The sequence below is a fragment of the Mobula hypostoma genome, chromosome 18, assembly GCF_963921235.1.
Source record: "Mobula hypostoma chromosome 18, sMobHyp1.1, whole genome shotgun sequence".
Taxonomy (NCBI): domain Eukaryota; kingdom Metazoa; phylum Chordata; class Chondrichthyes; order Myliobatiformes; family Myliobatidae; genus Mobula; species Mobula hypostoma.
In genome coordinates this window covers 63,207,553-63,229,426 of record NC_086114.1, presented here as the reverse complement: position 1 = coordinate 63,229,426, position 21,874 = coordinate 63,207,553, and the positions used below count along the sequence as shown (strand labels likewise).

Here is a 21,874-nt window from a genome sequence, read left to right as displayed (position 1 = left end):
TAAACATGCTAATTAATTTGGTGCTGCCCGGCACGTAAAAGTCGGCGCAGATCAGAGGCGATTGCCGATTGTGTCGGCACTGATCTGGGCTGACAATTACGTGCTAGGCAGCACCTAATTAATTAGCATGTTTATTTCGGCTTTTTTCTTAAAGATGTGCTGTGTGCCTCCCAGCTACTGCTGCATTCTCCGCGTATCGGTACAGTATCTGTCCGGGGCCCGGGGGTTGGGGCGGTGAGACACGGGGGTGTCATCTCATCGTCGATCAGGGCAGGCAGCTCATCTTCTCCTATGACTGCCCATCTCGATGTCAAAGGTCGAGGTTCATTGTCTGCTGTGGCTGATGTGGAAGGCTTGCTTGACTGCTGAGCCTTGAGCATTTTTATATCACACAGTTCTTTGTAAGGACTCAAACCATCTTGCAAATATCCCCTAAACCTACGTACCCTTTCAAAATTAAGGTCGTACTTTATCATTGCAGCAAAAATCTCACGCAGTTGCTTCACGTTCAGTTCCTGGACGACTTCACTTTTGCTACTGCATTCGGTTTCGATGGTTATCCTTTCCTCTTCCAATTGCATCAGCTCTTCATCTATCAGTTCTTGGTCATAGGATGCCAAAACCTCTTCAACATCATCTTCGTCAGCTTCCACAAGCCAAACTCACTTTGTCCTTGCTTCGTTCACCACGATCGAAATGCTTAATTATGTCTAGTTTTACGCTAAGTGTAACACCCTTACGAGCTCTTTCAGGCTTTTCCGACACTTTAGAACTCATCTTGCTAACGGCTGCTCAATGCAACGTGTTTAAGCAATGCCGACGAGAATCCGGGGGAGAGCGGCTGCTCGGGGTGCGCACTGCCTTTTATCGCACGCTGATTTTTTCACGCGCTGCCTTTCTTCGTAACAGTGAAAACACCTTCTGAAAGCAAAAACAGGGTACTAATGTAGGTCCTTTGTAACAGTGAGGTTTCATAAAGCGAACATTCGAAAAACGGCGGACACCTGTATCCCTCTTAGAAGCATTGGATGAGCTTCTCAGTCAAGTTTGTTAATTCAAATAATCCATAAGTATATCTCAAGAATTTAATGCTGTTTATTTTAATAAAACACAAAGCTATGACCTCTTGCAAAGCCACAAATGTTACATCATGCTTTCAGAAAGGAGGGGGACAAAAAAATAATAGGCCAAGTGGCCTAACATCTGAGATTAGGGAACTGGAATCCATTTTGCAGGTAATGGCAGGGAATTTAGAAAATCATAAGAAAACAAAGGAAAGTTGACATGGTTTTATGAAAGGGGTATTGTGTATGACAAATTTGCAGGAATCCTTTGAGGACATAATGAACAGTATAGAGATTTCAAAAGGTGACATGAAAACTGACCAAGATGAGCAAATACCATGTGTGATTGGGGTAAAACGTTGTCATGGATAGAGGAATGACTCAATAACAGGAAACAATTGAGAAAAATGGATCATTTTTGGATTAGCAATCAGTAACTAGTTAGGTGCTACAAGACTGATGCTCTGTTGCCAGCTATAGTAATGACAATGAAGAAGGAACTGAAATTTTCTGATGACAGAAAATAGGTGACTCAGCAACTTGTGGGGAGGGCATGAAGAGCCTGATCAGTTATAAATGGGTTAAGTGAGCAGGAGGAAGTTGATGGATGGACTATAATATAGAAAAATGTGCAATTATCCACTTTGGAAGGAAGATTGAAAAGCAATTTTTACTTAAGTGAAGTGAGACCACAATATGTCACTATAAAGAAGGATTTGGGGGTATAATACAAGAAACATGCAATTACAGCTAGTATTTGTGGAATGTTAGCCTCTAATGCAAAGCTACAGAGTATAACGATAGGGCAGTTTTGTTGCAGCTCTATAGGGGTGTTGGTGACACACTGCATGTAGATTTGGTCTCCAAATTGAAGGAAAGGAGGAGTGCAGAGACGATCCTTGGGATGAAAGGGTTGATTAGATTCAATCCGTCCTGGCTGTATTGAATAATGGAGCCAATTTCAACCACCTGTTTGTTATGTTTTATGACCCACTTTTGTAATTTATGATTTTTTTTTTGGAAATGTTTGGAGCAAAGTATGTAATGGAAAGAGAATCAGGGTTAATATGTCAAGGTTAGGGTTTTCCTTGGTTCTCTTAGGGTCAACTTAGTTATGCTACATTTGGCAAAGAAGATATTCACCAGGTTTCCCACTTCTTGCTGAAAATGTTTGTCTGGGGACAGACACCTGTTGTGATGTCCTAATGGCTGAATAATTACATGATGCCTCTTTACCACTAAAACACCTGAACCCCGCTGAGCTTCGGTGAGATTGATGGTGATTGTATGGTGGTGGGGGGGGGGGGAGGAAGGTTGTTTGCTCATGTGAAGTTACAAGTCTGCACTGATCTGATAGAACAATGGAACCAGCTCAAAGAGCTGAATGGCTTTCCCCCTAGTTCTGCCTAGTCCAAGGATCTGCCAAATGACTTGAAATGCTTATCATTTCAAGTGGCTGCAAAGAGTTGTAGATTCAACCAGCTCCATCACACGCACAGCCTTCCCCACCAAAAAGGACACCTTAAAGAGGAAGCACTTCAAGAAGGCAGCATCCAGCATTAAAGAGCCTCACCATCCGAGACATGCCTCTTCTTCATACTGCCATCAATGCGGAGCCTGAAAACTTACTGCCGTCAGATTTCTGAACAATCCGTGAATCCATGAACACTTGCTTATTACTCTGTATTTTTGCATGTAATTTATTTTGTGATTTATAGCAATTTTCAGTCTTTGCACTGTACTGTTTTTACAAAACAATGGCTTTCACATCATACAAGACAGAAATGATAAAACTGATTCTGAGCATGATTTATAACTGTGCTTCCATATTTGAACTCTATTTAGAGAATATATTTTGCTCTATAAGGCATTCATAGGATACCAGTAAGAGTTACAGTTGGAGATTTTTACTTTCAGATTCCTAAATATAATGAAATTATTTTCATTTCAGTTTTAATGTGATCCCTAACTTGTCTGATTGAAGTTCTGAAATGTTTCTAAATGTCATTGTGAGAATTATCTCCGACTTACCCTGTTTAGTGCAACTTACAAATGCATGTAGCATGTGGGATTGTTACTAAACCGTTTCCTTTGACCTAACACCTAACCATCTCGTGCAGGTTCCCAGTGTGCTGGTTTATTCAGTACTACAGTACTTGGTGGCTCCTCTAGTGCCCCTAATCTCCAAGACTACGCCCGCTCGCACCGCAGAAAAAGTGGCTCCAGTTACTTTTCTCTGAAGGATGGTAGGTTGATAAGAATTGTTTTCAATTTGCTGCTTCTGGAGAGGTCGGACTGCTGCTGCCTTAGTGCTCTTATTTCAATTGAACCATTCAGTAAGAATGTTATTATTGTGGGTTTTTTTCAAAAATCATTACTTTCATTCAAAACGACTAACTCCTGAATGATTGTAGTGCATGTTTGTGTTGTGTTAATATCTGAACACAATTGCAATAGTTTGTTCTGGTTCTGTCAAGTCCTTTGGTCTACCACTTCAATGGAAATACTTCCAAGTTAATTGTTATTGAGTCGTGTAGTATTGTGGGACACAAAGTACATCCATCTTTTGTGCTATTTTTGTGAAGCATTGGCTCAGTTACAGTGAATTTGGTAACCTCTCCAATAAAGTGGCAGATAGAGGGATTTAACAAAACCAGAACAAACTATCCTACAGAGATATCAGACAAAGTGCCTCCCAGACAGTATCCTTCCACACCTGCTACTGGGTGGGGAAAATGCCTTTAGAATTAAGGTGTTAAAAGTTCCAGTAAAATTATCTGCAGCCACTTAAGCGATATACTATTAGAAAGAGAACTTAAATGTTATTCATGTAATATTTATTGTCAACATGTTCATTTATCTGTCGATTGGAAACATTTTGATGGTGTGATGAAGCTGGAACTAAATAGGTAGTTAACTCTAAGAACTAGCATTTGTTGGCTGTGCTTTGCTGTAATAGAGAGACACAAGTCATATGCCTTTACATGTATTAGAAATTTGCTGTGCTGTTTTGGTGCAACATGCAACATAAAGCAACAACATTCAACAGTCTTAAAGTATATAAAATAAAGTTAGAGGTTGAAGTACCAATATAGAATAAAATGTGCATAAATACATACTAATGTACTTGCACTGTAGATAGAATTATAAAAAATGGTTTAAAGTGTTTACAGTGCAGTAGATGGAGAAGGTGAGGGGGCTAACTAGAATGACTGATCAGATTAACTGCCTGGGGGAAGTAACTTTTAAGAAGGTGTGAAGTTTTTATTTCAATAGCCCTATAGCACTTTCCAGAGGGGAACTTTTGGAAAAGGCAGCTTGCTGGGTGGATAGAGACACAAGGTGAGTAGAATGCTCTTCAAGTTAGGTAGCCTCAGCTGGAGTGTTGGGAATACCGTCGGATGCCCTCCTCCTGCTGATTGCTACCCAGTGGTTGCTGTGTGAATATTTTTCCAACTTGTCCTTGCTATCTGCACCTAAGTTGATGACTGTCCAATTGCTCATGGCTCTACACCCCAAAAAGAGGAATTCTAGAATTGGGACTCTCAGAATGATGTAGTTGGTAAATTGTCAGATGAGGGGTGTATTTGGATTAGAACATAGAACAGTACAGGCCCTTTCCCTCCCTACGTAGCCCATACTGTCAATTTTTCTTTCATCCACATGCCTATCTGAATGTCTTTTAAATATACCTAATGTATCAGCCTCATCCACCACCTCTGGCAGTGCATTCCAAGCATTTACCACTCTGTTTTTTTTAAAAAATGCTACCTCTGACATCTGTTCTGAACTTTCCTCCGCTCACTTAGAAGGATGTTCTCTGGTACTAGCCATTGCTGCTTTGGGAGAAAGGTGCTGGCTGTCCACTTTCTGCCTCTTATAATTTTATGCACCTCTACCAAGCCATCTCTAATAATCCTTTGCTCCAAAGAGAAAATTACTGACTACTTACTTGAGTTTGATAAAATAGGGTCTATTGACTACCAAATGAGAAATCCGTTTCATGTCAATAGTTACAATCCAATTTGATTAATTTGTCAGAGGCAATGAGTTTCACACAGGGATGAAAGCAATCAGGCAATCACTATGTTAATAGTGGGGCAGGACACAGTGACATCTGTACTCCTCTTCCATTGAAAGAAATATGATTCTCTATGAAAACATTAATAACATTTGTCACCTACCCCGTGATGGGTTAAAGAACCAGCAGAGATGGAAAACACTTTGGGAGTCCAGTATTGCTATTAACTAATATTATTTATTAGTAACTATGCAATACAGTAATTTAAATGTAGATAAATCAAACAGGTTAGCAATAATTATATATAAGTAAGTATATCAGTAAGTGTGGAATATATAGGAAAAATCAAGCTTCTTCGAGTCTAGGGGTAAATAGATAGTCTTACGACAATGAGTAAAGTTCAGTTCAGTTTGTGGTATTGAGTTGAGTAGTGATGGAGAAAGAGAGAGGGAGAGATTTGAGTCTTCAGGTGAGCTGACACCATCGATCTGCCTGTTGTCCTCCGAAATCCTTTAAAAGTCACCGACTGTGACCACAACAAAGGGGACTATGTTTCTGTGGTGGAGCCATCAACCCAGGAAAGGGCGGGCACATGGGCAACTCCCCACCGGTCAATCCCTTTTCTCACTGTAAGAGCCACTGATCGATCCTCCAAAAACCCACTTTTTCTGTGGGCACAATAAAGCTCATTCAGTATCCAAAAACACGTGCCTGAGGTCTATCATCTGACCTCCTATTTATCTCACCGTACTGAGTACCAACTGTCTCTCAAATAACTCTTCCTTCCTTTGTCTTTGTAAGAAATGTACAAGCAGGCAAATGTCCTTGGAGAAAGTATAAACATACTGCAGAAAAACGATGACATTGATTGTCCATCAAATAACGCGGCCCTCGGTCACCATAATGACTTATGAGCTGCTCGGTGCTCTCTCTCTCTCTCTAACTCAGCAGAAATCCAAAAGTTATTCTCGTGCCTTAAAGTGACAGTCCAAAAGTTAGTCTTTGCTCTCTCTCTCTTTTCAAAAGCACAGTTCATAGGGGTAATTCAGGACCCCGTCATACATTGCAGATATTAATGTCAGTCTATTCTTGCCACTGGTACCTGTGAAGTGTGATTAGGAGTTGACAATTTAGTTATATTGCTAGATTTTTCCTTTCTGCTTGGGAATAGTTGAACTATTCAACTTGCGTTTGGATGGTGGAAGAGGTATTTTACTTGGTTTTCTGATACCTGCTTATTTTTTTTTAATTGAGTAGATCTGAACAGAGCATTGAAAGTTACAGGGGGAACGTAGGAGAATGGAAAAATAAATTATCCAGGATTGAATGATGAAGCCGACTTAATGGGCCAAATGGCTTAATTCTGCTCGTCTTTCTTATGTTCTAGGTGTTACAAAATTGAGAAAGTCCTGAGATCCATAAGGGATGAGGTGATTGGGATAGTCATAGTCATCACAAGCATGGGCATCACAAGCGTGGGCAGCTTTAGTTACTTATTAATCTATAGGTTGGTCTCTCTGCAGTGTAGTCCTGCCTTGTATTTTTCCTGGTAGTGATAGGCACTCTGCCGATTTGAGTCTTTTGTTAAATGCAGTGTGGAAACATTTGATAAAGTACCTGTCATGGTTCTAATGGCTTGCATTAATTTAGTTAGATGTACCTAGATGTTGTTATATCTAGGGCTGGCTGGTGGTATAAAGGCATCAGCACTGGACTTCGAGGCTTGGTCCCAGCCTGGACAGCAGCAGTATCTGCGCAGTAGAAAGGCCTGGCAATCTACTTCTGTACCTTGCCACAAAAACCCTATGGACAACTGCACCATCCATAGGGTTGCCGATGATGAATTGCCGGCACTCAACAACAACAATCTAGATGCAGAAAAGAAACAACTCCTGTTACATTTACATAAATCAGATTCGTAGCACTTAATCTCTTTTGTGCTCGTCTTTCCACCACCAAGCAGACTTATCTTAACCAGGAAAACTGCAATCCTTCAAGAGGGCATCTCACTACCTCAATTTCAAGGACACTTGGTGATGGACAACATGTGCTGGCAATGTCTACATCACAAAAACCATCATGTCTGCAGTTAGAATACTGTACCAGGCTGGATCAATACAGCACCAACAGTTGAACTTTGATATTGTTCAATAAACAGCAGCCAATTTGATCAATCATCCTATTCTACTCGTGTGATAGTTTTTGTGTGTACTTTCTAGAAGGTATACGCCAGCAATTTAACAAGATTGTTTCAAGAGATTCCTTGTGTTAAACGAGAAAAGAGACAGACTCCTGAGAAGATGTCCACCAACTGCAGTTTTCTATCCAAAATTTGATTTGTTGCTCCTGGAAATATTTTGGCATTCCTTCATTGCCTGACCTCAGTCCTGAATCTCCCTACTTAATGGCACAATGAGGTATCTTCACAACTGAGGTTGCAAGAATTCAAGAAAGACTGGAGGTCTTTAGTTATGTGGTGGATAGGCTGAGTTTGTTTTCCCTGGAGAGCGGGTGTCTGAGGTGACCTGATTAGAAGCATTTATACAAACCATTCTTAAGGTGGTTGATCAGAATCTTTTTCAGTGATTGATGTATCAAAAACAAGGGGATATAAGTTTAAGGTGAGAAAGAGTTTTAGAAGCAATTTGTGGGGAAAAAAATTTGTACAGAATAGGTGATTTCTCGGATGTGCTATCAAAGGTGATGATAGAATCATATACAATCACTGTTTGAAAGACATTTAAATGGGCACTTGAATAGGCAAGGTGTTGAAGGAGAAGGACCTAATGTAGGTAAATGGGGCAAGTGGAGATGGGCAAAAGGTTGGCATGGACACGATGGGCCAAAGAGCCTGTTCCTGGCTGCCCAACTCAGTGACTCTATCTTTCAATTGTGCCCTCAATTATAAGAATATATTAAAAACCATTAAGTTTCAGTAATCTTGCTATTGATGCTTTAGCTTAGTTTATAAGAACCATTAATTTATTGATGTAATGGTACACTCAGGCTGAAGCTGTCTGAGCCGCTGTAAATTAATACATGTAGTAGAACAGACTAAAAGCAGACCACGATGTGCTGTTACCATTGGCAAGAAATCTGCTGCCTCTTGCTCCATATTTTTCTCTTGATAATTAAATTGTCATTGCTGCTTTTGTGCCTGGAGAAGAGTTTGATCCTTCATTCTGTCATGGTATTTATTTTGCTTTCATCCTTATCTTGAGTCTCTTCCATGTGCTCTGCAAGGAGTGCAAACTATTCAGATGGTCCGTGTCCAGTTTTGTCAGCATTATGACAGTTTTATTTGAAGTAGTTAACAAAGAAAATGGTTCTGGTCATCAGCAGAAATTCCACTGTAAATAACTGGTTTTAGGTAGGTGTTCACCTGGCAAATTCCAGAACCAGCTCTACCCTTTCCCACAGCTGTGGACTTCTTGAAACCATACCTTGGGGGCTTGTCTGTCTCTACCATCCTAGCCCCCTCGACAATTGCATGGTAACTAATTATATTGTAAATCCATATTTTAAAATGTAATAGTTTGACTTCTAAGTTTGTAATATTGCAGTCTATGCAGCTGCATCCTTTTTTGCTAGCTTCCATAAAACTCTAAAAGAATGGTTCCTTTTTAATTTTCTTTTTAGGATTTGTTTTTGGATGCATTTAGTAGTTGATTTTTGGAGAGCTTTATCACTTTGGCAGGTGGTTCTGTTGTATTCAGAGACCTGAGAATTAATCCAAGTTGACTTCAATTTGTCATCAGAAGCAAGAAAGCAAATAATACTAATGTGGATTGATTCACTGACCAGAACTCTGACTGGATTTTCCATTCTGAGGGGACATATTGAAAAATTGGGCTTCAATTTGCAAATGTTTGAAAGATTTTGTACCATTAATCCAATCTCTACCAGGCTCTGTCTGGTACAGAGATTTTGAGACTGATTGATGTAAAAGATGTACTCAGTAGGTCAGGGTAGATGATTAGTTCAGTGAGTTGCACTTAATCCTTTGTCTACATAAAGTTGGCCAGTCATATCTTCAGGATTTCAGGCAATAAACTTGGTTTTAACAGCTTGGAAAGGATTGGCTTCTTCTCACTCCTGATCACTGATTAGTATTCATACTGGAAGCTTTTTTGTTATATCTGTGTGTTTGTCTGTCTTGGGCATGGACCCAGGGGTTATGGAGCACAATGATGAGTCACCTCTATTGTACTTCTGCTTTTTCTTGAGGTGTCTACATTTCCACCTAATGTTGTCCCTTGGGCAAAGATAACCTTGAAATAGGTGCTCAGCAAAAGGACAAAATGACACAACTCAGCTTAATTCATCAACAATCCGATTGCCATGACTTCTTTTGAGTTCCTGTTTGTTTCTGCATCACCTTACTGATTCTATTAGCTTGGAAGCATAACTGAATTAATTGTGAACAAAAAAAAGTATGAGATCAAATTTATTGTTTTTATTCTCTTACTCATTTTTGCTTTATTTCATTCCCTGGTAGATGTGAGTGATAACTAATAAATTGGTTCAGAAGTGTATTGGAGTCCTTTGTAAACTGTGAAGAATGGAATGATGTTCTCAGATGGAGTGGGAGAAAAGTCACTGAGTCCTGTCTGTGCCAGGATTGAAAATCCCACCTGGTTTCCTGTCCACTGTCTCATCTCCCAGATGTGCATAAAGTTATTGTAACATCAAATTTACCATTGTGATGTTGCCACTCCAAGGCAACAATGCAGATGAGTGAGGTAGGAGTATATGCCTCCTATTACCCTTTGAGTGATAGTTTGGCACATAACTCCAAACGCATACTTTAGCTTTCTCTTCTCCCATGAGATGAATGTTTAGTTGCTGATCAGTATTAGGACAGATGAGCATGTTTAATTTCATTTCTGTTTCCTTGAAGACAGATATAAAACTGCCTGGTGCAGGGCTGTTGCCCAGAGGTGATCCACTTTTGTCAATACAAGGGTACTTTCTGGCTGAATATAGAATTGTGAACAGTTACCAAAGATATGATAAGTCTCTTGATTTCCAACATAATCGATGGGCCTGTCAACACTACAAAGAACACTGACTCTTTGTTGATTCTGGCTGTTTTAAGATATCTAATCTTCTCCTTTCAAAGCTGAGTTCGTTTTGAATTTTACCCCAGTTTGGGATGATGCATGTGGTTCGTTGGATGGTCAATGAGAAATTCATTACTGATCCCTCCTCCCAAAGCATGTTATCCCTGATTACTGATCACCAGAGAGTTGCAGCCTGCATCCGCATTCTACTCATCTCTCCTGATAGCGCAACAAAGGGAGAGTGTTGTAGCAGGATTCCTGAGTATGGGGGATAAAAAGGATTGGTGTTGCATTTTCTTTCGATCGGTTATCACCCTCTCATGTTATTTAGGAAGTTCTGTATTAAAACTGAAGTGTTAGTTTTAACTTCAGTCCTTTTTGTTTCCTCAGAAATGTTATCTATGCCAGCCGTTAAAAGATTTTCTGTCTCGTTTGCAAAGCATCCGACTAATGGTATGTTTGCTTCTTTTCAATTATCCTTTACAGTCTTAACTTTTTGACTTTTTGTTTTTGCATGTTTCTTAAATGCACTTGTGCTTTTTAAAAAAAGAAATCTTAATGTCCACTACAATCTTTCTCAATTTCCCCTTTCTCCTTTTTTATATTTTTTTTTCACTATATCAACACTATCACACTAAAATCTTTTGATATGATTCAGTGATCTTTCTTTCCAAGAAGAGTTCCACACTTTTTTAACTTCTGTGTTGGTGACTTTTCCATCCGATAAATCTCCATCAGTTTGGATGTCTGTCAATCATTCCATTTCACTTTTCACTGGTGACTATTTGCACCTTTTGATTTTACTCCACTGTCCAGTTAACCATCGGAGAACTTGAGTATTTTCTTGCAGGTTTTGGGATGCACCGCTTTTCTATCAAGTGGGTCATTTGGTGGGCAAGGTCACCAGACAGGCTGGTGTACTTGCTAGGAGAACGCTGTACTCTAGCTTGCTGTGCTCGAGTCTTGGAACTTTTGCACCACAATCCAAATGGCCAAACCACACAGACCAGATGATTCCGAATGAGCTCATCTCAGCCAAAATGCAATCAACTAAAGAAGCTGCGGGTGGAGGGGAGAGGAAGTGAGGCAGTGGGGGAGAACAGTGGTCCCCTACCTCACATCATGGTGCCAGTTGTATAGAACAGAAAATACATGACTAGGCATTTGGTGCCAGGGTTAACTGCTCACTATGTTCATGGCTGCAAGTAAGCTGAATGCTGTCCTGTGCCATAAGTTTTGTGATTCTCTCAAGGCGTTAGAATCAGGAGGGTGATTCATTCCATGTGGTGCAGTGCATTCAGAAAGAAGGTGACTTGAAAAATGTAAATCAGTTTTGCAGCAAACTAACAAGCACTTCAAGTGAAAAAATGAAACTCAATAATGCACTGAACTATAACTCAGGTTATTTGCTCTTTCATCCATTTACAACAGGTAGTAAATATTGTTTCCTGCTCACAGCCTAGTCTCCGTAAATGAAGGATATTAACCGGAATATTTATTAGAACATCATGTATTTTTATCAGTGTGATCAATATGTAAACCTCTCACCAAATTCAAGGTCAAGTCCATTATTGTTTGTCTTCTCATTAGTCACCAAGTACCACTTCACAATCTGAGGTTTTCTAGCTGCAGCGTTCTTCATTTTTGTAAAAGTGCATACACCAAAGAAAAGTAAATCAGAATAAACAGATGCTATTCAACCGGTGAATCAAAATGCTGTCACTCTCGCACTAACAATTGTTTTTGTAACTGTTCCATTTGTGAGTGCCAGTGACTTTCAAATTGAGCATTAATTTTTCTCCGTTACTTATCACAAGTTCTTCCTTCCCTTCAGAAGGTGGTAATTGGCTGTGGTTATAAAGGCCATGCTAAGCAATGTCTTCCTTACAAAGGACCTTCAGAAAGATTGTTGCATTCCGTCCCTCCCAGAACAGAGAGCGATAGAGAGAGAGAGAGAGTAGTCCACCATAGTGCATTGACTTTGAGATTGCTTGTTACTTGTTGCTCCACAAAGAATCAAATTTAGCTTTATTTTGAGAATCCCTGTCCTATTTTCAGAAAGAAGCTGTGTATGCTTATTCACATGGTTTCCATTGTTTGAAATATATCTGAATCTTTCAGAGGTATGAGTAAGTTTTTTATATAATGAAAAGGAATGATAATGTTGGCAGATACAGTTATCTGATTCCCAGATATTTACTTGCAATTCTTGAGTGATTACTGGATATTTAACTGCAGTTATCTCACCTAAAATGAGGAAGCATTTGAGATGGCATTTAGAATAGGAAACAAATACAGTGGTACTAGAAGGTTAATAGAATTTTTTGTTTCTGCATAAATATGACCTAAAATGTGATCACATCTTCACACAAGTCCTGAAATAAGATAAAGAAAACCCAATTAAATAAATAATGCAAAAACATTATACTTCATTTATTTATTGAGAAAATAGATGCAATATTACATGTATTTTTTTGGGAAAAATATGTGAACCTCTGGAGCTATGCCTTCTACAAAAGCTATTTGGAGTTGGGAGCTCCAATCAATGAGATGAGATTGGAGGTGTGGGTTGTAGAGATGCCCTGCCCTATATAAAAAGACACACAAAGTCAAGTTACTGACAGAGTCTGTTCTTCTCAAGAAAACTCTGTTTATATGCACCATGCCTTGATCAAAACAAATTTCAGAGGACCTTAGAAGAAGAATTGTAGAGATGCATGAAGCTGGAAAAGGCTAGAAAAGCATTTCTAAAGACCTGAATGTTCATCAGTCAATAGTAAGAGGAATTGTCTACAAATGGAGGAAGCTCAGTTCTGTTGCTACACTCCCTATGAGAGGGCATCCTGCAAAGATCACACCAAGAGCATAATGTGTAATGTTGAAGGAGGTGAAAAAGAACCCAAGGGTAATAGTAAAAGACCTGCAGAAATCCCTAGAACTTGCTAAAGTCTCTGTTCATGTGTCTAGTATAAGAAAAACACAGAACAAGAATGGTGTACATGGAAGGACACCATGGAGGAAACCCCTCCTCTCCAAAAACAAAACATTGCTGCACGTCTCAAGTTTGCAAAAGACCATCTGGATGTTCTACAATGCTTCTGGGACAATGTTCTGTGGACAGATGAAATAAAAGTTGAACTTTTTGGCAGAAATGCACATTGCTATGTTTAGAGGAAAAAGGGCACTGCACTGCACACCAACACCAATACCTATCCCAGCTGTGAAGCAAGGTGGAAGGAGTATTATGGTTTGTGGCTGCTTTGCTGCCTCAGGGCCAGGACAATCGTTGAGAGAACAATGAATTCAAAATTGTATCAAGACATTTTACAGGAGAATGTCAGGGTAGCAGTCCGTCACCTGAAGCTTAATAGAAATTGGATAATGCGACAAGACAATGATCCAAAAGATTGAGTAAATGAACAATGGAATAGTTTAAAAAGAAAAAAAATTCATGTTTTGTAATGGCAGAGGCAAAGTCCTGACCTTAATCCTATAGAAATGTTGTGGAAGGACCTGAAGCGAGCAGCTCATGCAAGGATGCCCACCAATATCCCAGAGTTGGCGCAGTTTTATAAGGAGGAATGGCCTTAAAATTCCTCCAAGTTGATGTGCCGGATTGATCAACAGTTACCGGAAACATTTGGTTGAGGTTATTGCTGTACAAGGGGGTCACACCAGTTCCTGAAAGCAAAGGTTCACTTACTTTCTCCAACAAATAAATGTAACATTGGATCCGTTTTCTCAATAAATAAATGAACAAATATAATTTTGTGTGTTATTTATTTAATTGGGTTCTCTTTATCTAGTTTTGGGACTTGTGTGAAGATCTGATCACATTTTAAGTCATATTTATGCAGAAATAGAGAAAATTTTACAGGGTTCACAAACTTTCGAGCACTGCTGTAGATGAAGATATTGTGAGCTTCTCAATGCAAAAGATTTCATCTGATCTGAAGACTATTGATCCTCGCACCAATGTTGTTTTCCATTTGTATGCAATCAAGAACATGTTATTCCTACAGCTTCACGGAAGCCCCTTTTCAATAAACTTTAATTAGCTGGATAAAGCATTTCTCTACTCATTGCATTAGTAGAGATTTTCCTCCAATCTGACCAGTATTTAGTTTCCCACCTTTGCCCACTTGCAGTCAGCTGCTTTTTAAGAGGAGAGTCACCTCCTGGCAACATTAACTAATCCAGATCACCTTGCCTAGTGCCTTGCTGCTGTAGGATCTGTGTGTGGAATTGGTTTTCAAAAAATAGGAAAGCTTCCCTTCAATGGTACGATGCCAGAAAATGAAAATTGACTGTCGCGTTACATTGGAAACATTCTCCATTCATTAAGAAGGTGGCACGTTTTGAAGCTGCTGAATTAAGACACATTTACTGTTTACAGTCAGTGCCAGGTCAGCACTTGTAACCTGTGATCAAGGGTTCACCAGACTTTCCTGTTCGCCAATACCAATCCGACTTCGGTTTAGTCAATGTGTTAATAATTTAAATGCCATGTTTACGTTTGAATATCATGTGAGAATCCTATATTTTGCTAATGAAAAGCTAGTTCATATTTTCATTTCATCACTAAAGTGCCTAAGGATCTTTCTCCTCTCCCATTGGTTTCTCAGATTCTACAGCAGAGTCTTGAATAGAACTCCAATATAGCATTTGTGGCATGCTATACAGTCAGAGGTTCGATAAGACCTTAATTCGAAACTAGTCTGCCTTCTCAAGCTTGAATGCCGTAGGTTGTAAAAGACCCCATATTAATAGAATTTTTAAGAGCATTTTGGTCGCATTGGAAACACCTTTACTGTTGCTACACGAGTTTTCTTTCTTAACTTCATATTCTCTTACCAGATTCTAATCAGAATTTCCACTTGCCTTAGTTGCTTGCCAGTGAAAGAAGATCCTCCCATGTCTGACTCTAAGAGTTGTGTGGAAACCTGACTGATACCCAGTGCACTGCTGAAGGAGTTCAGCAATGCCTTGGACGCTAACTTCCTAATGAACTGTTCCAATGATGGCTTCATCCACCTGTTCATGTGGATGTCAAAGGCCTTGCTAAATGAAAAACAAACGAGTTTCTCCTGATATCAGGACAGTTCCCCCTCAGTCGTTGATGTTTATGGGATATATATACACGAAAAATTAGTTCACTCTGTGAACCACTTACATTCTGAGGATGCAATCAAACAATAACTAAAAGCAGGTTTCCTTTTTCTTTTTTGACTTCCCAGTTTAAGAAATACATGTCTATGTTATTTTGGTCAGTAAGAGTTTTTTTTTCCTCTTCACCTGTCACATATGGAGTTTAACAAATGCTTCCCCCTACAAATAAATGATAATTGTGTTCTTTTTAGTTGCCTTTTTAATTTTGTTCTTTTCCTACCGGTGCCCACTCCCTAGATGTGTTGGATAATCGCTGCGTGGCACAATTGTTGAGGCGATTTTCAGCAGACAAGAGTTTCGCCCCGAATCTGGCCCTTGATGGTGCCTTGGCCCGGCACCTCCAGCAGTGCTCCTACCACATCCGGCTCTTCAAGAAATGGCTGATCTCGGGGCAGGATGATATTGACTCCCTCTACGGTATCACCTGCACCTTACTGCTGCATGGTTGGCTTTGGGCGAATCTTGTTTGAGGCCATTGCAGCTATGATGCAGCTTGCAGAACTGTATCCATATGAGCTTTGCTAAGAAAAATAGGGAGGGAGGGAGGGGATGAGGGAATGATTCTTGCCTCAATAACCTGCAGATTGCAACATTTTTACAGCAACAAAAGACCAAAGCTGCTTGCTGAATTTTAAGATTGTGTATAGAAAGCCGCCAATACTAACACAATGTTAAGTGTATTTTGACAGGTTAAAAATCAGACCGCGTATCAGCTAATATCCTTTCTTATTTCATGATTGAATGGATGCATTTAGATGATTACCAGGGATTAATCCCAGGATACTGATTCCCAGCAGAAAATGAGGTAACATTTCATCGGTGAACTTTTGTCCTGTTGTTACTGTGAATCTGGAAACATAAATCTATCTTTGAGACCAGATACGTCCAGAACGTTTTCCAGTATCTGCAATTTTTTGGTGGTTTTCATACTAGATCTGATTATTCACACAATTATTTGAAAGTCTGATTTTTAACCATTAACTTTAACTGTGCTGTGTACAAACATGTACACAAGTGTACAAGCAATACACTGTTTGTTGGAGACAGTGGGTAATGATGGCTGTGTTGGACAGCAGTATGTGTAGGCTACTTACGTCCTGTCTGGTGATAAAGCCTTGTGGTTCACTCTGCCATTTATCAGCCAAGTGGAGAAGCAATCCTTTTCTTCTTTTGGCTTTCTGCCTGCCTGTTTTGTTTTAACCCCCAGTACATTTTAAGTGATAATATTTTAAATTAAAGACTAGTTGCCGACAAAGGTTTTCTTGCAGGGAACACGTGGAACAGTCCTGCACAGGAACAGGCCCTTCAGCCAAACATGTTGTGCCGAACTATCAAATGCCCAACTAAATTAATTCTTTCTGCCAACGCAGAAGGTGATGTATGGGATATGAGGGCATTCTGTACTTCTTCACAACTTCCCTCCAGGTTAGTGGCTGAATTAAGATGGCTTGCTCTTGGGGGAATGAGGAAGCAATAAATGCTGTTGAATAACCAAAGTCATAGAAAGTTGCGTGATCCTGCAATTTTTAACTTGAAATCAATAGTACTGAGCAAAAGTAATAAAACCGAGAAAAAACATTCTAGACTAAATCCATTTCAGGCATGGGTTATTAAGTGGAGAGTTTGCTGAATTTAATTCCAAACAAATCACATTTTATTTTTCTTCTGGCTGTAATCCAACCTTGCAATCATGACATTTTAGCTGTAGAAATTGAAGCATTAGAACTTAACATCCATTTAAAAATAAATCCCTGCATGTTGCTCGCGTATTAAAGGCATGGGGACTTCCACATTGTCCTCTGATGCTTCAGTGATGGTCACTGCATGATCGAGCTTGGCAAATGAAGTGGCCCCTCATTCCACATCCGTTTCTAACCAAGTTATCATCATAATTTCAGTTGGCTTTTGTCCTGAGATGGGCAAATAGCAAAGGATAGTGGACCAATGATATCTGATGATGAGGAGGAGGAAAAATTAACTGGAGAGATGTCTTGAGCTGATTAGATCTTTCAGTGTTTCAACACCAGTCATTTGCATAGCTTTGAATTTCTTACTTAGTCTGTATTTTTATTTCATAATTCTATTTATCATATTCACCAATTTTTGAGATCCCTACTTGAATGCAATTGCTTTTATTCTGTTCTACATGAAATATATTTGTTAGCTATTGACCCAAACCTTTTGAAAATGAGTAGTCATTTTGCTTGTTATTGCTTTCTTCTTTATCTGCATTTCCAAAATTCATAATCTGTGACAAAATGATGTTATCTAAAGTGACCATGAACATTATATCCAAATATAACCCACTTTCCCTTAAGATAACTGGAAATCGTCCTCTAAATATTCTAGAGCAGTCTTTTTTGTAAATACTAGCTTATGGAGCAGTGCTCTTAGTCTGCATTACTAATAAGTAAAGATGAATGTTCTGGCTATCATAAGCTACAGTTTTTATTGATCTCATGGAAATTGCTGTGTGCTCTTAAAGCCAGAGAAAGGAAGGCCATCCCAGACAATCACATAAAGGTGGTACTTCCATACAAGATTAGAAAATCTCCCTATGGATAAATACTTTAGGATCAGAAAGTTTTAAATAAAGCAATATCTTCTAGATGAAATGTTTTCTCCACCCCTGTGAATGGAACGTGGTTGAAAGTTTGGAGTATCTGTAGTAATAATGTGCCTAAGGGTAAAGAAATGGTTTCTGCGCTCATTCTACTTGAGACTTGAACAGAGGTGTTTATGTATTATTGAATTTTTAAACCAGAGAGCTTTCTGGTGGGAGCATCCAGACCCCCTTCCCCTCTCCTCACTCTATATTGTTTTCAGTTCCTTCCTTGTAAATGATTCTCAAATAAGACCTATATTGGATACCATGCTTAAGAGAAATCATTAGAGTTTGCATCATGCCACAAGAGTTTTCTACTGCAGCATCTCTTTTAAACCAAGATAAATTTGAAAAATATTTAGGTGCTTTCTGATTCTTGTTATTAGGCATGATGGATTACATAGCTAAGGATTTACAGATTGTAACCATGAACTATCTATATCCGTCCCTCTCTCTTTGCTGTTTTTTTTAAGAGATACAGTGTGGACCACCAGCAACCCCTGATATAACCCGGGCCTAATCACAGATAACTTACAATGACCAATTAACTTTCTAATTGGTACATCTTTGGACTGCAGGAGGAAACTGGAGCACCCATATTCCAAGGGGAGGAAGTACAAACTCCTTATAGAGGACGCTGGGTTTGAACTCTGAACTCAGATGCCCTGAGCTGTTATAGCATAACACTAACCACTATGGTGCCATGGAGCCCCAGAGCACATCTCCCCTCTGTGTTGGGTTTCATAGGGAGGTGAGTGGGCAGACAGGATATGGCGGGGGGTGGTATTGTGGGTCTTTTTTTTTGGACCCTCGCTCTGTTTCTCTGTCTTTTTAATCTTTTGTTTCTATTTAACCAAGTTTGCAATGCAAATAACTTGTGATATCTGGTTTTCTGAATCGTTCAAATAAAACTTCTTCTATTTCCCTTCGTGAAATGAAGATGACTTTTGTCCCTATCAGTGACACTGCAGAGTATGATCTGGGGTTCACATTCTTACTAGCTGTAAGATGGTATAATTGATTAGCAGTTTCTCTTGAATAAGTCATGAGGTCAGCTTAGGGATAGCAAGTATGGTTTAGCACCATTGACCCAGACACTACCAATCCATTTGTAAACCTCACTGGTCAAGCTTGAGTATCTGAATCTTTTTTTTTGCCTCCTCGTGTTTCCTTGTCTCATTTGCTTCCATTCATTTTCATCCAGCCTGTGAGGTTTGGTAAAAACACACAGCTTCATTAATAATGCCTTTCCAATTTGATTGTTGAGGGCAAGTGATCTGCCACAGTGGGCCTATGCGGAATTGTGATAACAAGATGCTTAGTCAAAGGCAATATTGCATGTAAGGATGTCCGGAGGGGAAGGATTTGCTCAGTGGGAATATATTAGTTATATGATTTTGCTCAGCTTTCCTGCAAAATCTGATGTGCAGGTTTTCAAACATTTATTTATTATCAAAGTATACAACTCTGAAATTCTTCTTCTCTGGGTAGTCATGAAACCAAGGAAGAAAATAAAGTCAGCACAATTATCAACCCCCAAAAAATCCCCCTCCCTGCACAAAAAAAAGAACAAAAACAGAACAGACACATCAAGCCCCAAATCCCTCCTCCTGCACAAAACAACAAACAAAACGAAACAAGCACATTGATCCCCAAATCCCTCCTCCTGCAGAAAAAAAAACAAACATATCGGAACAGACACATCAAACCCCCTCCCCCAATCCCTTCTCCCACACAAAAAACTGAACAAAATGGAGCGAGCATATTGACCACCAAATCCCTCCTCCCGCACAAAAGAAACAAGAAAGATCAGGCGAAAAACACAGAATATAAAAAAATTAGAAGACTGAAAATGTCTATAGTCCAAGACCACATCCAGAATGCAGAAAACCTGGGGAACACTCTCCGGGCCTGGCGGTAGACCTTTCTGTCTTTGTAGCAGAGCCATCAAAAGACAGCCATCCCTCCTCCGCACTTACCTCAATGCTTCAATCTCCCTTGCTTTAATTGGCGAACAGTGAAAGCTTTAATCTGCAAAATGGAGTTAAACAACAGCTTGTGCCCCATCCCACAGGCTTCACGCCATGAAGTTCCCGCATGCTACCTTCGCCTCCCAGAATCCCTTCGAAGACTGCAGAGTGTTGGAACCCCAAAACTATCTCCAAGCAGCTCCAACAATTCCAGAGTGACATTCAAGATGAAAATCAAATGTAAAAGTCATAAAAGAAGTGAAATATGTGGTTTCATGATCTATCCGGGAGATGTCAATTGAAAGAGCGTTGTAAGCAGGCACCATCATAACCAAGAGGTTATTCAACCTCTCAGATTGATATTTAAATCCACTACCAAAAGAAACGTGTAAGTGAAAACATATGTTATTTTAATCAATAAAACTTGAATAGTCCAACAGTCTCAATACTTTGGTTGTACTGGAGTGGCCGATTTTTCGAACTGTTGGATATTACTTCTCTTAATCTCCCAACATGCTCTTAATGTATTTTTAGATGTCACTTAGTGCAATAAATTATCCAGTGAACCTAAGAATTTAAGTGGAAAGTTGGAAGTGGGCCTGGCGTGTTTTAAGTGTGTGGGGAGCAACACCTGAGTTGTGAGCAACGCAGCATTTCCCTTGACTGCTATGTCTAAGTACATTCACTGATCTACAGGGCTGCACCAGGTTACTTGGTATTTTATATCATTACTGAGATAAATTGAGTCGTGGAATAGCCTGTTCTGAAAGTCCTGAATAGGCTGTCATCAGCAAAGGGGGATACTGTATTCTTATTCGGTTTGTTGGTGCAAGGTGAGCATTTATTACCCATCCCTACCTGAACGTAAGCAGATGATTGAGAGCTACGGCATTGGGGAGCTTCAAATTCTGAAATTCATTTGCTTGCTTTTTCTTTGTCATTGCTAAAAGAGGCACAGCAAAAGCTATAAAAAGAACTTGGAGTTGTTGCAGGCATGTAAAATAACTTCACATCATAACTGGTAAAAGCTCAGCCCTGGCCAAATAAGATACATTGCATGTGGAATGTATGCCGGTTATTGCATTGATGTGGATTTGTAGTTTGCGATGTTTGTGAATCATGATTTCCCAGTTTTATGGCTTTGTTGTCACTTTGATGTCTCCCTAACAGCAGCTTAGGACCATGTGCATGTTGCTGTAAAACACTGCCATGGCAGACTCATTTGCATTTGATGTGAATTAAGGCTGGTTTATCAGATTGTAGAGTGTAAATGGGTTAAATAGTTTCAGTGCATGGTGTATTTTGTTTAACATTTATTGCTATTTATTTATATCTGCATTTGCAGAGCTTGTTTACAGTTAACAGTTCCTGATATTTAAAGTTTACAGTTATTCTATAAATTCGCTAAGTATACCTGCTAAAAAAGAATCTCAGGTTTGTATGTGGTGGCATGTATGTATTCTGATAATAAATTTTACTTTTAGCTTTCAATTTGAACTTTGAGAAACTTGATTGAAATACAGTATTAATATTTCACTGATTCCATAATGACATTTACCCACTTAGGTCTTTTGGTTGGAGCTGATGTTTATTCCTGAGAGTATGATTTTAATTTGTGTGTGTGTGTATGTGTCATATGAAGTAGCATTTTCTTCATCTGTTTTGTATGGTAAATCCATTTTTGTCTGATTCGGGATTAAAATTTTCAGCAAGAACTTTGACAAGTAATTTAGCTTTTTTTTCTCTGCAATTCTCTTTGCTGTTCTCAGCTCAGACGGTTGTAGAATGATATATTCAGTACTGCTGATGCAGAATACAGAATGATCTAATTAATCTGTGTTATATCACTACCATTGGAAATTGGGTGTGTTTGATGGATGTTGATTCCCCAGATAAAATGTTCTCTGCTGTTCGAACTGATCTGTGAGGAATGGGCACTTGGAAGCAATGTTAGTACTGAATGCCATGAGGATGGAAGGACA

General features: G+C 39.3%; 1 protein-coding gene across 9 annotated transcripts in view; it reads left to right on the top strand.

Moving 5' to 3' along the window:
* The window catches only part of ppip5k1a (diphosphoinositol pentakisphosphate kinase 1a), a 248,735-nt gene that overhangs the window by 190,552 nt on the left and 36,309 nt on the right, over nucleotides 1-21,874 (top strand). For 4 of the 9 annotated variants that reach the window (XM_063071002.1, XM_063071004.1, XM_063071001.1 and 1 more), the window contains 2 exons: nucleotides 3,185-3,310; nucleotides 10,539-10,601. The exons of 2 other annotated variants lie outside the window; for them this stretch is intronic. In XM_063071002.1, the coding sequence (XP_062927072.1) occupies nucleotides 3,185-3,310; nucleotides 10,539-10,601 (189 nt within the window). Of the gene's footprint in view, nucleotides 1-3,184; nucleotides 3,311-10,538; nucleotides 10,602-15,554; nucleotides 15,809-21,874 lie in introns of those variants that run through there. 3 more of the 9 variants (XM_063071006.1, XM_063071005.1, XM_063071009.1) reach the window with 2 other exon arrangements.